This window comes from Polypterus senegalus, chromosome 3 (genome assembly GCF_016835505.1).
Source record: "Polypterus senegalus isolate Bchr_013 chromosome 3, ASM1683550v1, whole genome shotgun sequence".
NCBI classification, from domain to species: domain Eukaryota; kingdom Metazoa; phylum Chordata; class Cladistia; order Polypteriformes; family Polypteridae; genus Polypterus; species Polypterus senegalus.
In genome coordinates, this window is record NC_053156.1 from 177212776 (window position 1) to 177230017 (window position 17242).

At 37.9% G+C, this 17242-nt stretch overlaps 1 protein-coding gene across 1 annotated transcript in view; it reads right to left on the minus strand.

The window, feature by feature from the left end:
- oprm1 (opioid receptor, mu 1) overlaps nt 1–11376 on the minus strand; it is a 156750-nt gene extending 145374 nt beyond the window's left edge. The window contains exon 1 of the mRNA XM_039748242.1: nt 10789–11376. Coding sequence (XP_039604176.1) covers nt 10789–11018 — 230 coding nt within the window. The 5' untranslated portion in view covers nt 11019–11376. The remainder of the gene's footprint in view (nt 1–10788) is intronic.
- Between the last annotated feature and the right edge of the window lie 5866 nt (nt 11377–17242).

Consider the following 17242-nt stretch of genomic DNA (forward strand, 5'->3'; position numbering starts at 1 on the left):
ATTCCTTAAATTGCCATAAATATCACCGTAGCTAATCCTGGGTCATATGCACTACCTACCAATTAATGATATGGGTTTACTATTTTTTCATGAACAAAGCAAATGTAACATTTTACTAACACAAATGTACTTTATTTCCTTTTGCAATCCCTCCAATACTAAATCCATGATATATGTTGGTTTTACACTTATATCTTATTTTTTCAATTCAGAACAAAAGTGGTCACACATCACTGGATATTGATCTTTTTAACTTACCTGTACATCACTTTTCCAAATCATTCAATCTATTTAGGAGAAGCTTCCACTTCTGATATCAGAATGATTTCATTCAATTAAACAATTCAATTGTCGGATATCAAATGCATAACAGTTGTACCATATACACAGACTACAGGTCGACAATAGGTTTGTGAAAATCTTACATCTTAAAAGTTTCAGGGATTGAAGAAAACATGACCATCATCCATGTCTCCTTTGTTCTTTCCTTCCTTCAACAGAGGATTTTACCAACATATATTGACATTCAATTTAGGCTTTATGCTTACCAATCAATATAAATACAATCTAATTGATACTTTGCTAGATTTCATTATCAAAGAATGACACTGTCATTTGTATGTTCACCTTAAAGACTGAAAGCAATATGAAGTCGGTGGAAAAAAAATATTCACCCCTGGGCGACTGCTTAGGACTGCTGACAGTTTGACACTGGCTGTTAATCAGGCGTATGATGATCCAGCGCTAACTGCTATGATCCTTGTGCTAATCAGAGCCCTTATTGACCTCGCTGCTTTTTTGAATTTGCAGGATTTACATAAAATTCAGTACTATTTTTTTTTTCATTCTTTGTACTATAACTGATGTTTTTTTGTAAATGTACCAATGTTTGAATTAGATGCTATTAACGTTAAGAATGGAAGCATATGTCTGCCATGGATTTGGATTGATGGTTCATTTTACAGTGTTATGCACAAGTACATCATTGTTTTTGATGCCTTCACTGTTCCTTATTACATGATGCTGTTTATAAACAGCACACACCCATCTATTTCATTTTCATGTTTGATCAAATGCTAAAAAAAGTTCAATGATCTGAATTAAGCATTGCCAATGGTTGTTTTTATGAATCCAACAGTAAGAAAATGTGATGAATCAGTTCCGACATAATTCAGTCTCAAGAACCTTAACAATTGTGTGAAAACTTGTTAAGGCAATGGGACACTTTGTTAATTCACTAAACAAGTGGTCAATAATACATTATCTGAATGTATTGCATTCTGTGGATAACTTCTTCACAACCAATATAGTCAGATTTGTTTCATTTGTAGGTTACTGGTAGAGAAAAGCCAAGCAAAATGACACCTTTTATTGGCTAACTAAAAAGATTACAATATGCAAGCTTTCGAGGCAACTCAGGCCCCTTCTTCAGGCAAGATGTAAGGGGCCTGAGTTGCTTTGAAAGCTTGCATATTGTAATCTTTTTAGTTAGCCAATAAAAGGTGTCATTTTGCTTGGCTTTTCTCTACATTCATAATGGCTAACACGGTACAACAACCTAGTACTATAGGTTACTCATTTAACTTATCCAGTATTATATGAAAAAATATTCTAACTCATTTTAAATTTACAGCATCCATAAGTATGGAGACAAAGATCTAAAGTTGGTTTTTTTTTGACTGAATGCATAAGCAGTCTGAATTTAGGATGAAGATGAAGCAAAACTACATAATATCATGTTTTATTTTTAGCTATTTCACTTCAAAACTGCTTTAATGTTTCAGAATACGCAACTCTGCAGAAAAGAAAAACAATTTGGATGACTGAACACAAAGACTAAATCATATCTAAGAAACTGGGCATAACAAATCAAACGTATGTTGAAAAAGAAAGAAGTCACTGCTGTTATTAATAAATGACTGATTCAGCCAAGGGAATTAAAATGGATGGCAAGATAATTGTCAGAGAAGAAAATCTGTAAAACAACTATTACCACAAACCCATAAATTCCACAATGCTTCATAACCTACTGTTCACGTACATCAACCTGAATAGAAATTAGAATGTGCTACTTGGCCAGTCTGGCTGAGCGCAAGTGTGTGAGTAAGTTTGTTATGTGATGGTTTTGCACCACAGATGGACACACCTATTGGATATAGTGGTTGTTTTCTTTGACTCTGGGCCGTGTTAAACAGGTTTTAAAATGGAAAGAGGAAGAGTACACAGATTAACAAAAACAAGTTCTGGAGCAAAGTGTTTTGGATAGATGGAAAAAAAGTAAACCTTGACCAAGGTGATGGCAAGGAGAATGTGTGGGAACTCTTTCAGGGCAGATGTCGACTTTTGTCAAAAGGAGGGGTTGACAATGGCAATCAACTGTTAACGGTGACAAAATCTGCCATTATGCTTTAGTTGGACTCTGTTTGCTAGAAGGAAAGTTAGCTTCATTGGTATGACTGAGATTCTCTATGCTTGCGTGATTAGCGAGGTGCAAACAACAGCAAAAATGGCATTGACATCTGGTGAGACATTGAAGCGAATGCATAAAGCAAAATACTCTTTGATGACTCTACTCTGGATGATGTTTTGCATATTAGCGTTGAATTGGACTCTGACTTGTCAGACTCCAATTTTGACACAAGTGATGGAAAATGAATGTGAGGTACCAGCTGATGGTGGAGCTGAACAGGTTTGTGTAACTGACGTGCCTACTGTAATGTTCGCCCGGGAGAGCTGCCACTTACAATGACAAGAGTTACAAACCCGATTGCAATGCACGTTGACTGCGACTGCCCCACCCCTCACCAAATATAGACAGCCTAGCAGCCAGTCTGCCACGGATTCAGACATTTTGTGCTGATTTCTGTGTGAAACCACTGCTTTGTGTGCCTTGCAGAAAATTGTGTTTTTTGGAAAAAATATAAAGCCCTCAAAGAGTTAATGGGAGCATCACTCTCACAAAGTTCAAAGTAAAAATCTGCTTTAAAATAATTATGTTATTACAGAAAAACACACATGGAAGGGGTGGCTCAAACTCAGAACACAAAGTACCAAAGCAAATAAACTGTAAAGAAACCCTACAGTCTTGACCTTAATTTTTTTTTTATTCTCTTCCAAAACAAAGCCCTTAAAATACTATGAAACTCTGCTTTTCACTTCCCAGACTCTTGTATTCTTCTTGCAGTCTCTTACCACACTACTTTAATGTCACACGAGTCCTAACAGACTCAAGCAGAAACAAATTTGCCACTGACAGAGAGCAGTTTGAGGATACTTTTGAAATGCAACACATCCTAAAAAAGTCCTAGTGATATCCCCCTAAACTGTCTTTGTAAGCCCCATATAACTCTGCATCCCTAAACTGTAAATAAATAAGGACCAAGGTGAAGTGGTGGCTGCGAGGTTAGGGATCTGTGTTGGCAATCGGAAGGTTACTGTTTTGAATCCCGTAAACGTTAGAAATGACTCTACTCCGTTGGACCCTTGAGCAGGGTCCTTAACCTGCAATTGCTTAATCCTGGGTATGACGTTAATTTGCATCCAGTCCTGCAAGCAGGTCCTCCAACATACAGGGAAAACTTGTGAGTTAGTGGCAGGATTGGGGCGCCAGCCACCATAAAATAAACTCACACTGTTCCAGTGTGGCGCTGAGGTGTCACCCGCTGCATTTGGGTCCCAATCCAGATGGTCCAGAGTGTGGTGGGTGCAGCCACATGCTATCAGCGCATGCTCCCAGCCTCCAGGCACCCACTGATGCACCCTAGCTGCCTGTCTTCTTTATTTATGTAGCAAGGAGCCACCTACTCCATATTGGAACCCTCTGCTGCCACCTGCTAGTTTGGGGGGAATTCCCTCAACCTCCAGCCAGTCCCCACACTCTTTCTCTCTTACCTCAGTGGCCATGGTATAATTACTTTTGAGATGCCCTATAAACATATAGGGCACTAGCATTTGGAGAGGGTTCTCCACTTACCAGTGTAGGCTCCAAATATGAAAGATGGACATTGCCATTGTGTGTCAACCCGATGGCCCTTCTGAACCTGAAAATGTCTTGCAAGATGGGCAATTTTCCACAGAAGGAACTTCAGATTGTTTAAATCATCCTAATCCTAATAAAACATGGCATATGTAATGTTGTTGTTTATGCTTGTATAATCACTACTTGAACCAAATAAGTCACCTTTGTTAATGATGAAACTAATTATTAGAACAGCAAAATAATATCAACAAACAACTTGCTTAGTCAGTTACAAGACAATATCTGCAGACTCATTAGGTGAAAAATAATCATTTAACAAGGCTTATGACCCACAACTCTCTGCAAATTTGTCAGGGGGGGAATATTTAGACTGCTTAGGTCACTCTACTGATTTAAAATCCAGTCTAACTTGTGTCTGACTGATGGAAAGGGGAATGAAGTCAGAAGCACTCCATAATAAAAGGGCTCTTTGAAATGCCTAGAAATTTCATTTTACAGTAAATGTATAAGACAACAGTTTGGTGAATTTACTGAGTTACCTGCTTGATGCCTTTCCTTGGCATTAAAGGTTTTAGACTAATTTTAGTATCAATAATTATGTTAACATGGAAAAGGGAATGCCACACTAAAGGTAAATATTACTCTCAATCGTTGAAAACAAATACGTGTATGATACTTTCAGAATGTCACCTAATTCATACCCCAAAGCTCTGAAATGAAATCCTAACACCTTCCAAAACTCAACGCCTCAAGCGTCACACCACTCATGAGAAATAAAAAAAAAAACACAGTACTTTTGCCTCAAATCATCTTTTCATTTCACATCTGAATTATAAAAATACAAATGTTCACTTCACTGTCCCAGAAATTAATACAATAAGCCGGATTTTGGCCCAATGCCTTGATTCTGGATACTGTGAACAAGAAGGCTAAATTTACATTGTCTCAGGACTATCTGTATAAATATGTATAGTGTATTTAGCACATACATATTACCCCAATATTATTTTTCTCCACATACTTTCTTACCCAAATATCTATTTCAGGGCCTCAGAAACGTTAACCCATTTAGAATATGACGATACAAAATTCATTCCTCCATTCATTCATTATTGGAAGGCATTTAATTTAAACTTGGTGTTGGAGTTTTTTCCTTGCAGTCTAGATTCTAGATTTTTACGGACACTTTAAATACACAGAAGTAAAACTTCCACCCTTGTTAAAATTCTAGACAAACTTTCAAAAAGAGGTTAACCAATAGACTGTCATGTTTAATTCAGCCTCATTTACTGCTTTTGTGCTTTCAGTCTAAGCAGCTGAATGTTTGTTTATCAGACAAATAGCAAAGATATGTGTCATTTTCAAGACTGGCAGCAGCACAACACTGTGCTGAATCGCTTCTTCTTGCGAGAGGCGGTGCTACCTTCTGTAAAAAAGCACTTCCTGTAAACACCAAATGTAAAATGTCTAAAAAGGATGCTAAACACAGTTTATGACTGTTTATTCCACCTAATTTGCTGTTCAGAAATAATTTCAGAGAACTTTAGGAAAGCTATTAATTCAAAGTTATAGTACAGTATTAAGTACCTCAATTCCAAGAAACCTCACAATCATTACTGTCTTACTTTGATAAACATTTTGTAATAACCCCTGCAACCCTATATTGTTATAAGTGGGAGATTTTATTTTAAAAGAAAGACGAAAGAGTAAAAAGAACAATGTTTATCTTTGGCACTGTACCTGCACCCACATTTCTCTATCATTTTCTATTTTATGCTTCCTGCTTTAAAAACAATGTTCTACAGTACATACTGACATATAGCAAAATGTTATACATAGAAAGGCCATAATGGAACTATAGTTGGATTTGGGTTTAAATCCTAGTCTGGCCATCATTTGTATGGAGTTTGAAGATTCTACTTTGTGTGGCATTTATCAAAAATCCTGCAATACCCTATTTATGGGGATTACATGTAAGAAGCATCCACCTGTTTTCTAACTTGCTTATCCACATCAAAGTTACCAGGAGGAAGTGAATATTCTGGTGGAACTTTGGCATGAGGCTGGAATCAAACCAAGATGGAGCATCATCCCATCACAGGGGAAACACACTCTTGCTTACCCATAATAGGTCATTTTAAAGGCTCCAACTGACCAGACCAACCCATAAAACAGCTTTTAATACAGTCAGCATGTGTGGGCAACATGGCTAGAAGGAAGGAATAGGCATATTACCGGGTATATTAACTAATATCAAGCCACGTTAGTGTTGTCAGTTAACTAACTCATATGTCTTTGGAATATGTAAAGGAAAACTACAGTGAGGCCCATGCATTTACACAGAGAATATACAAACTCTATACATGACCATACATGACCAGGCTAGTTGCATAACCGAACCCCCAAGATCTGTGAAGCAACACCAGTAATAACTATGTCACTGTATAACCTGCAATTTTGTACCCATTCATGCACTTTCTGAGCCTGATTATACCTAGGCAAAATAAAATTCTTGCTGCTTGAGCACTGACTTCAGTTGTTGAAGCAGCATAAACCCAACCAATCAAAACCAAAAATGAATGCTGGCCAAAATGAGTTAGCTTAGCTTTGATAAATATATCTGATCCCACTCAGGGTCAAAAGGATTTGGAGCTTATCCTGGCAGCATCAGGCAGAAGGTAGTCCTAGATAGTTTGGTTTATACTATATCTTATTTAAATCGACATCTGCACCTGCTCATAATTCATGTGGAAACATTTTTGTTCAATTTCAAACTTGCATTTTCTATATTTCATAAATTATAAGCTTAAACTAATTGGACACAGGAATTGAAAAAAAGATCTACTAATCGATTGATTTACCTTTGCTTCCTTACTGTTGTGCCATAATTGCCTGCACACTGATTAGAACCAAAAAGGTCTCATGTGTAGAAATTAAAAAGAACGAGACAGACAGTGTTACACCAGTATAATTACACATCATTCAACACAAGAGCCAGAATATAAATTAAAAGCTGCTAACTAAAAAAACAAACTTTCTGGTATAGCAAGATAGTGCATAATTGATTTTAGTCCAGATTCGGAGATCAATATAAGGATGAAACCTTAACAAAAAAAAAGTAATTTATACATTACATTTGATTAGCAAGGACAACCTTGAGCATAGGTCAGCCCCATACCGGATTAAGTGTTAACAAGAATCAATGGGTGCATGTGCAAGGCAAGGGAGGAAAGGCTGTCAACCATTCGAATTTAAGTCAAATTGTCAGATGCAGAGCTGGCACAGTGACATTGATAAGAGCTGCAACCTCTGTATGCTCAAGCATGCTGGGTTCAAATCTAGCACCTTGTTGTCTGGGTGAGGTCTCCATGCTCTCCCTTTGTATGTTCTCGATTTGAGGATTCTCTGAAATTCCCAAGCATACTCATTTAGGTGGACGGGTGCCTCTAAATTGACACAGGGATTGGGTGAGCAAGTGAGTATGTAGACTGGTGCCTGATACGGAGATTGAATCTTGCTCAGTATAATCAGGAATTAGATTAATTGGGTTTAAGATTAAGCATGTTATAAGCATTATTTTATTTGAAAAGGTGGGTAACATGAGGGTACAGGGTTTGTGACATATACACTTTTAAATTATATGTATTATATGTGCTGACTGGGATGTCAAGGTGATTACAACTGAAAACTCAGTTTTGAACTACTGAGATACAGGTAAATAGCAGTATTTAAAACTTTTTCCAACATCTTTATTAATTAAATCTAACAGAAGCAAACATAAAACTTTTAAATTATTGTCTGCTGTTGATTTCAGAATAAAAATACAGAGCAGCTTTCAAACCAACAGTGAAAGAAGAAAGTGTTTATAATTGAGGATTGTCAATGACAACATATCTACCCACAAAGTTTAATAATTCACACTAAGCATTATTGCTTATTCTAACGTCATTAGAAATATTCTGAAAGAACACAATACGTCAACACCATTTAGGTTTAAATGGCCTTCTGGATTTTCTTAACTTTAGGATCCAAGCTTATTGAGATTTGATTACAAGACATGCACTAAGTATTTTCATTCTAATCCATTTTCTAAACTGTTTATCTAGTTTAAGGTTGCAGACAGCCAATGTCCATCCAGTTTTCATTATATAAATTACTGTAAAAATAAATGGATACTTCTAGAAGTACAACAACAACATTGTATTTCTTGTATAGCCCAAAAATCACACAAGGAATATCCAAATGAGATTTAACAGGCACTGTTTTTGACAACTTCACCCCAGCCTTGACTCCCTAAAGTGGATGGGTATTTGTTTGCAATACTGATACAGTTTCTTTTCAAAACACCACAATAAATGATCCTCAAAATAATATTTAAAACTGCATTCCATTAACTATTGGTAATTAATTGTGGAAGAGTATTTGATGTTCCTTTTTTCTATTTCTTAAATGACATTTTTTCTTAAGCAGACATTTTTTAAGAACACTTGTAAAAAATGCAAAATATTGCATATTAAGAAGCTAATGAATACTTCTGTGTTCGTTTTAATGTATCCATTTATATTTAATATTATTTTACATTTCGATTGCTCATGCAACACTATAGGTTACTATTATGATGTAAACATAGACTGCCATACTGTATTTAAGGTAAAATCAATGTTGCATATGCACTTTATTTCCCTTTATACCAACATTGTTATTTTTGAACACCTGACAAATCTAAAACATAATCTACAATTAGTAAAAGATGATATTTCAACCATTTGGGCTGAGTTGTATTATACTGTATATTGTGGATTAGTCTTTATTGAACAGATACCTCTATTTTAGAAAAGGAAACCTTAATAACTCTAATTTGAGTGTAATAATGTATAAACACTGTTCAAACATATCTATGCATTTATACGTTATTATAGCACTGCACATATCAACACATCTTTGCACATCATTTCTCATGCACGCTATAAAATCTCATCTGATCACACTATAAAAGTCTAGTTTTGAGCGTCTTGTACATAAGTGGCATTGTAATCTACATCTTTGGAGTCTCTCCATGTAAATCACACAAACAGCTTGAATATGGAAGTAAGCGACGTGTTAGCACAAGGCTGACATCGCATAAGGCATCTTCTGCAAGTATATGGAGTTAACATATTTCACATTTCATTTTTAAAATTAAAACTTATTTTAGAAAATACATCGTTTACGTTATGTGTTATTTGGGACAGTTAGGAAGTAAAATGGTGAATATACAAGAAAACGATATATATTACAGCACACTGTGATATTTCACCTTATCTTACTGTCGCCTCTCTTGTTGCTTTAATGGCATGGCCGCATATTTATTGCTAGATTTATGTGTCCTTATTGTAAGTCGTTCTGGCTAAATAAATATTATCAGACTGATACGGCGGGCGACACGGAAGGGAAGTGGTTAGCCTGATACCAGCGGTCACGGCTGATGTGGAGTTTTGAAGAGTTTCCCTGTGCACGTATGGGTTTTGCCCGAGAGGCTGTGCACCCTCCCACTTGCCCAAGCTGTGTGTGCTGGGTTACCTGGCAATTCTAAATTGACTCAGGTTTGTTTGACTGAGTATACACTACTCATTAAAGAAATGGCCCGTGCAATTTGATTCCTGTCTTGCAGCACACTCAAACGACACGAGCTATAGCATCCACGGATTATGGAGTGGAACGTGCGTGTTCAGAAAATATGCAAATAGGCAACGTAGAGTTTATGCACTTTACGGTAGTAATGTATTTTCCATTGATCGCAGGTGTCAGGCGGGTGGCACTGTGGTCAGCAAAACCGTTCCACAGCTACAGCCGGACACTGTCGGTGTGACAAATCCATACTAAAAGTGAGAGGGAGCCTCCCACATCCTAAAGAACATCTGTACTAGCCCAGTCCAGGATTGGTTCCAGCATTGCATTCGAAGCTGCCGTGATTGGCTCCGTCAAACATTGCTTCTCAACTTGATTAAGCCTTAAATGTATTCATGCCACGTTTGCATCTGAGTGGTGATGAAAGTAAACCTTTAATGACTGCGTATTTTCCGAATTACAGTTTGCTTTATTTATAATGCTGAGGCAGTCGCGGCCGAGGAGCACAGTCCATCCGTCTTATTTCACTCCAGTAGATGGTGCTCCCACTATGCACTGGAACGACCGGAGCCCGCGCAGACGAATTCTGCATAGATACCGACAAGGAGTACAATCATATCTTTACGATTAATGAAACGTTAATGATGGGTCCCTCAACTACAAGAGCTGCGCGGGACTTTCTCGGAATCTTTTGTCCATGCCCCCCAAATAACTGAGCTCCTAGTCGGTGTGATTCGGAGTTAAACGCTTCGCTTGAATAATTAATGATTTCGCTGTTGATCTTTAGATGACATGGTATCAACCGATATATGCGATCTACGTGTTTATACAATAACTGTCGAGTTATTGGCAGGGCAATTTGGATATGAATATTTCGCGTTTTTGGGAGTGGCTCTTAATTATTGTTACCGCAAAAAATAAACCTTGCTTCCATACACGTGTACTGTAACCTAAGAGCACGACTTAATCGAAAAACAAATCATGCTTAACTATGGTCAAAATGATCAGTTGAGCGTACCAAATGATATTATTTTTTGTGAGCCACAGGTGGTTAGTTTGCTTGCCTGAATCGCACACTTACCTAATTCTGATTTGGATCCCTTAATACCTCTTCCTATCCTAGCTAATAATTGCATTGTATCACAACTGATGCAATCTACATACTTGAATATTTAAGGCGCTCATCCGGAAGACCGACTTACCTGATGATGACATACATAACCAGCACGTTTCCGACCAGTCCCACCACACATACTATGGAATACAACGCTGTGATGATGATAGCAACGAGCATGGGAGTTGAACCCTTGTTAACGGCATCTGATCGATCACATCTGTAGGAAAGATTACCATCCGCTGCTGACAGGTTCGTGAAATTGCCTTTGCAAAGAAGACTACTGTTAAGAAGCATGTTGCTAGAGAATTGCTCCATCGTAAATAAGTCGCTAACGGTTTCCACGATGAGAGGAAAAAAAAAAATAAAAACACTTCGGGCGTTCAAGTAAATAATCAGTCTAAAGAGTCAGTGGTCTCTATGACCAACTGCGAGCCCTGAAGCACAGCGCAGTATCGCGTATACAGCGGCAGACACGGTTTGATATGCATACAATAGCATGTAGCGTGCCCGAAGCGCGGCAGCCCCCAGTTACTCAAACAGCGATTACACGGGTTGCTAAATTACTCTAGGCGCTGTGAGCGGGGCATGCCAAAAGCCAACAAGGTGCCTAATGTGTGACTTGAGCTCGGAAAACCAAACCCAAACGGGAAAGCTGGTCATTTTCTCATCGCGATTTCTCATTTTATCAATTTAAATGACGTCATAGTGCAAACCACCTGACCCCAAAGGCACTACTGTACTTGCATTCCAAGTCTACAGAAGCGTGCAAATATTTTTGTCAGAAAACGTAATTATGTGGAGTGATTCATTTATTTGTAGACAACTTTTTGCGCCCGTTACTTTCTTTCAAAAACATGTTACATTTGTAGGGATAAGTTGAAAAGAAATGTTTATTCGTATGCCACTCAGCTTTCATGCAAGGGCTGACTTTCTGGCTAGATTTGTTTTCATCCCCGTGATTCTGACATTTGGATTTAGTGGACTTTAAGGTGGATGGATGTATGCAAGGATTCTTGATCATTCGACGGAAAGAAACACTTCAGTGGAAAACGAAACACAGGAAATAAAATTCTCTGAAGAACTCCCTTCAGTTTTAAAGATTTCATAACTTTATTGAAATAGTTTTACGTCTTCAGCCTTTTGCAGCTACAGATTAACAGTTGTCTGCTTTACGCCAACGCTTGCATGCTGTCGCATTCCTAAAACCCAATACAAAACACTTAAATTTAACGGAATGAAACTGTGATGACCATTTTTATTCCAGAGGAGCCCACTGCTACTGCAGGTTTTTAATATAACTACTTAATCAGAGTCGAATTTCTGCCATTAAAAGTCTGCCGTGCTTAACTACCAGAAGATTTCTAGCGTCTTTGTCCGCACAGTCTCCAGAGTCGCAGTAATCTTGTCGCGTGAAACGTGACAGAGACAGGTATTGTTCTTATGACCTTTAGTGCTTTACCTTTATTTGCTTTTATAATTTTTATTAACGGCGTTTTATAAACAAGCAGTTAACATCTGGCGCAGACGTGCATTAGAATGAATTCTTTTCTGTAGGAAACAGAACTAATTGGTCATAAGTTTCTTTGCCTTTAAGAAGAATTTAAACAAAATAGAAATTTTGAAAAGCTGCTGAATATGATATAATTGCAGTTGTATTAACTAGAATGTTCAAAAGCAATTTACTCAATATTTCATAGTAGCTGAACATTCGCCACTCTGCCAAATGAAATTCAAATGAAGAATGCAGAAAGTGTAAATGCCTCTCTGGGGAAAAAAAGAAAGAAAGAAAGAAAGAGGAAAATCTCAGGAGCCAGCAGTTCTACATCACTTCCACCACAACCTAGAGAGTATAAAGAATGCATGTTTATAACAAGCAGACAAGTGATCCTAAAGCAAGCATATCCCTCCAATTCATCTTCCAGAGTCACTTATCATAATAACAGGTAAACTGGAACATATCCCAGAAAACTTTGGGCACAAAGCAGGAATAATCCGGGCACCAGCCTATTTCAGAGTAAACATATGCACACACATTGGGGACCAATTTTCCATTGGCAATCCACCTAACCTGCATTTTTTTGGTCTATGGGAGGAATCCTACTTTAAAACTTAAAGAGACGATGCAAACCCCTGCTACAGGGAACAAAAATAAGTATATCTTGCAAGTAATTTGATGTGTTGAAAAAACAGCAAAGCAAAGCTGCAAAAGTGAGCTTTATTGAATATTGTACTTTGACTGTATGGTAAATCATCATTAGATGATGCATGTAAATCTTTGGCCATCAAGTTCCACATTTACACTTCAGATGCAGACTCATGTGAAGATGATAAAATCAGAGCTTCTTGAAGTAAAGTCAACACTTTGCATGGGAAATCCTGGGCAACTTCTCCTTGAACTCATATCTGCAATGAATAGGCACAGTGAAAACTTTGAGCATGTGCTTTGGTTGCCTTTAGAATCCTGGTTTAAACTTTAGCCACTGGCGTTCTCTAAGAATTATTCAGCCAATCAATAAAGCCCCTGTGTGCTGATGAGTAAAAATTACAGCTTTCATTTCAAGGCATAATTCATGGTATGGCAGTGTCATTAAAATAAAAAAGGAAACATATTTAAGTAAATACATACAGAAATTAACAAGAAAATAAATATATTGGCCACATTTAATTATTTATGCTAACGGTGGCACAGTGGTAATATTGCTGCCTCTCTGTAAGGAGACCGTGGTTTGCATCTTGGGTGCTCCCTGTATGGAGTTTGTATGTTCTTCCAGTGTCTGCATGGGTTTCCTCCCACAATCCAAAGACATGCAAGTTAGGTGGATTGACAATACAAAATTGGCCCTAGTGTGTGGTTGGGGTGTGTGTGTTTGCCCTTTGATGGACTGGCACCCTGTCCTGTCTTGCACCATATGCTAGTTGGAATAGGCTCCTGTGACCCTGTTCAGGATAAAGTAGTTTAGAAAATGACTGAATTATTTATGTGTACATATTGTGCTATAATATATATTTATTTTTACATTTCACTATTTATTTTTCTCCAAACAAAATTCCCCATTTGTGTGTAGAAAGATGTGTCCAGTTCGGACATCTAATCAGACCTGTGTAAGCTTCATGGTGTCTATTAAAAATATTATTTTTTGCAATTAAATTTTATAGACTTTGCTTTTATCAGAATACTATCTAAAGGCTATGAAACTAAATATACTGTATTATCCATCCATCCATTATCCAACCCGGTATATCATAACTACAGGGTCACGGGAGCCAATCCCAGGGCACAAGGCAGGAAACAAACCCCGTGCAGGGCACACACACACCAAGAACAATTTAGCATCACCAATGCACCTAACCTGCATGTCTTTGGACTGTGGGAGGAAACTGGAGCACCCAGAGGAAACCCACACAGACACGGGGAGAACATGCAAACTCCACGCAGGGAGGACCCGAGAAGTAAACCCAGGTCTCTTAACTGTGAGGCAGCAGCGCTACCCACTGTGCCACCGTGCCGCTCATACTGTATTATGCTAAGTGATTTTCACTAATATAATAATTTCCATTGGATGAACTGACATAGCACAACATTTGTTTTGAAGTCTGAAACTAAATAAAGGTTTGTTTTTTTTAATTAAAATAGTTAGCACCCAGCAGATTGTTCTGAATATACTGCATCTTTTAACTGATGTTACACCGAGTGCCGTATTCCACAAGTTTCTGGAATGATTGTGCTGCATTCTATGAGCAAGGGAGGTTTCAAGAATCAAGAATGCTGGTGGAGAATCTCATTGTAGGAAATAAATAGCAGGCCCATACAAAAGATAGGGTTGGTGTTTATGAATTTCAGAGAGAGAGCACAACAGTGGGAAGAATGATCAGACACCCTAATGGGGGGAGCAATGCGAGGGTGTAGCTGTGACAAATGTGCGTTTATAATTTAATGAAGCATTTTTATTAATAAATGTGTTATCATCTGCAATGGGAAGAGGTGGGCATGGAAGGATTTTGTGTAAATCTTCTTGCAATGTGATCTGCTTCCTAAAATTGGTAGTATTTTGCCAACTGCCTTATTTTGTGTGTTTTGGAAGAATTTATTTTTTTTGCTCATCATGAAGATACGCTTCATTGTATACTAGCTAACTCATGAAAATTTCAAGTATTATGACCCCCAAGCATTTCTTGCATGGGATGTCAGGTGATGTGAAAAACTATTTTCTTTAGCCTAAAAATGCACAAATTATTTACACTATATGGACAAAAGTATTGGAACACACCTCTTAATTACTGAAATCAGGTATATTAATCAGACCCATTGCTGCAGGCATATAAAATCAATCACCTAACCATGCATTTTCAATTTCAAACATTTGTGAAACAAAATGGGTCATTCTGAAGAACACAGTGACTTCAAGTGTGGCACTGTGATTGGATGCCACCAACTGTCAATAAGAAATTTCACCTGTGCTGGAAATTCAACTGTAAGTGGTATTATTGGAAAGTCAAAGCATTTCGAAATAACCATTATGTGGAAGACCACGTAAAGTCACAGAGCGAGGTCAATGATTGCTAAGGTGCATGGTGTGTAAAAGCTGGCAACACTCCCACTGGCATTAATGTAAGCACAAAAAGTGTGTGGTGGGAGCTGCATTCAAGTCTCACATCACTAAGTCTAATGTCAAGCGTCGGATGGAGTGGTGGAAATGTGTTCTATGGAGTGACAAATCATGCGTGCCTGTTTAGCAGTCAGATGGACAAGTCTGATTTTGTGAATGTTACCTTGCCTGACTGCATTGTGCCAACTGTAAAGTTTGGTGGAGGAGGGATAATGGTGCGGGGCTGTTTTTCAGGGTTTGGGCTAGGCTCCTCACTTCCAATAAAGGGTAATCTTAGTGTTTCAGCATACCAATATATTTTGGACAACACTATTGTTCCAACTTTGTGGAAACAGTTTAGGGAAGGTCTTTCTCTATTCCAGGCTGACTGTGCCTCAGTACACAAAGCAAGGTCCATAAAGTCTTGGTTGGTTGGATGTGTTTGCTGTGGAAGAATGTGACTGGCCCTCACAGAGCCCTGTCCTAAACCCTATTGAACACTTTTGGGATGAACTGGAATTGAGTTTAACATTAGTGCTTGATCTCAGAAATGCTCCACAGAATGAATGTGCACAAATTCCCACAAAAACACTCCAAAATCTTGTGGAATGTCTTCAAAGAAGAGTGGAAGCTGTTATAGCTGCAAAGTGAGAACCAACTCCATATTAAAGTCTATGCATTTGAATGCAATGTCATTAAAGTCCCTGTTGGTGTAATGGTCAGGAATTACAGTATGATCGTCCATATTGTGTATTTCAGTTTTCAAAAAATAAATATATGTGTTTTTATTGTTGTGGAGGTCTGACAATTGAGTCTTTTTGGTCAAAAAATGGAAATTCAGACTAAAGCAAATGCCTTATCAGAAGGAGAGACAGAATCATAGCCAGAGTTTTACCAAGGTTACAGCTAGGTCTTAATAATACAAAATAAGCAATATCAAGACCCTTTCTGCTAATGTGCTATATGGAAGGATTTGAACTGTGTGTTCCAGTGGACAATGAGTCTAGAAATATATTACTTCACATATCTCACACTTATGTGAAAAAAAAAATTATGACAAAAAACATCTTTCATGCTGAACTGAGTGTGAAATCTGGCAATTTTAGAAAGTTTGATACTTAGCATTTGTGTTGTGCTTTCTGATGTTTTTTAAAGAGAGTGAGGGTCCCATTAGTTAGTTATTGTAGGCTGGCATTTTATACAAAGGCTCTCTGCTGTTGCAGTGTATTTACATTGTCATTGTTTTGGGTCGGGTGTGGTGCCTGTTTTGAACAATTTCACATCATCATAACTATATTGTTGTTAGCAATGTTGCCTATGTGCTGTCATGTAGTTTCAGCATGCAAAACAAAAACTTTGTGTAGTGTTAGTTATTCTAACTCAAACTAGGAAGGATTGTGCATGTTTTATCAATGCCATTTTTTGGCTAATGTTTTTAAGCATGGCATCCTCAGTATTTTGTAGACCTTCTGGCTTTAACCTCTGCTTGTTTTTTGACTTTTTCTTTCTAGGGCCACTTCTAATAATCTTCCTTTATGATTTTCCATTTTCCACAAAAGGGTACAAAGGGTTAACAGGTATGGCAAATTCTTTGGCCACTTTTTCTATTTTTAAATTCTGTTGCTATCTGTGAGGTCCAAAACACCCATGTTCCTTATTCCTTGCAGCTGCATTCTAGGCATTGTATTTCTGGATGAACATTCACTGATTGTCAGCTCTGAAGCACACAGAGTCCACACTTATGACCAAATACAAAATCAAACCTATTTGATTTTATCAGAGAGAGTCATGGAATAAGGCGGCACGGTGGCACCGTGGGTAGCGCTGCTGCCTCACAATTAGGAGACACAGGTTCGCTTCCTGGGTTCTCCCTGCATGGAGTTTGCATGTTTTCCCCGTGTCTGCATGGGTTTTCTCTGGGTGCTCCGGTTTCCTCCCACAGTCCAAAGACAT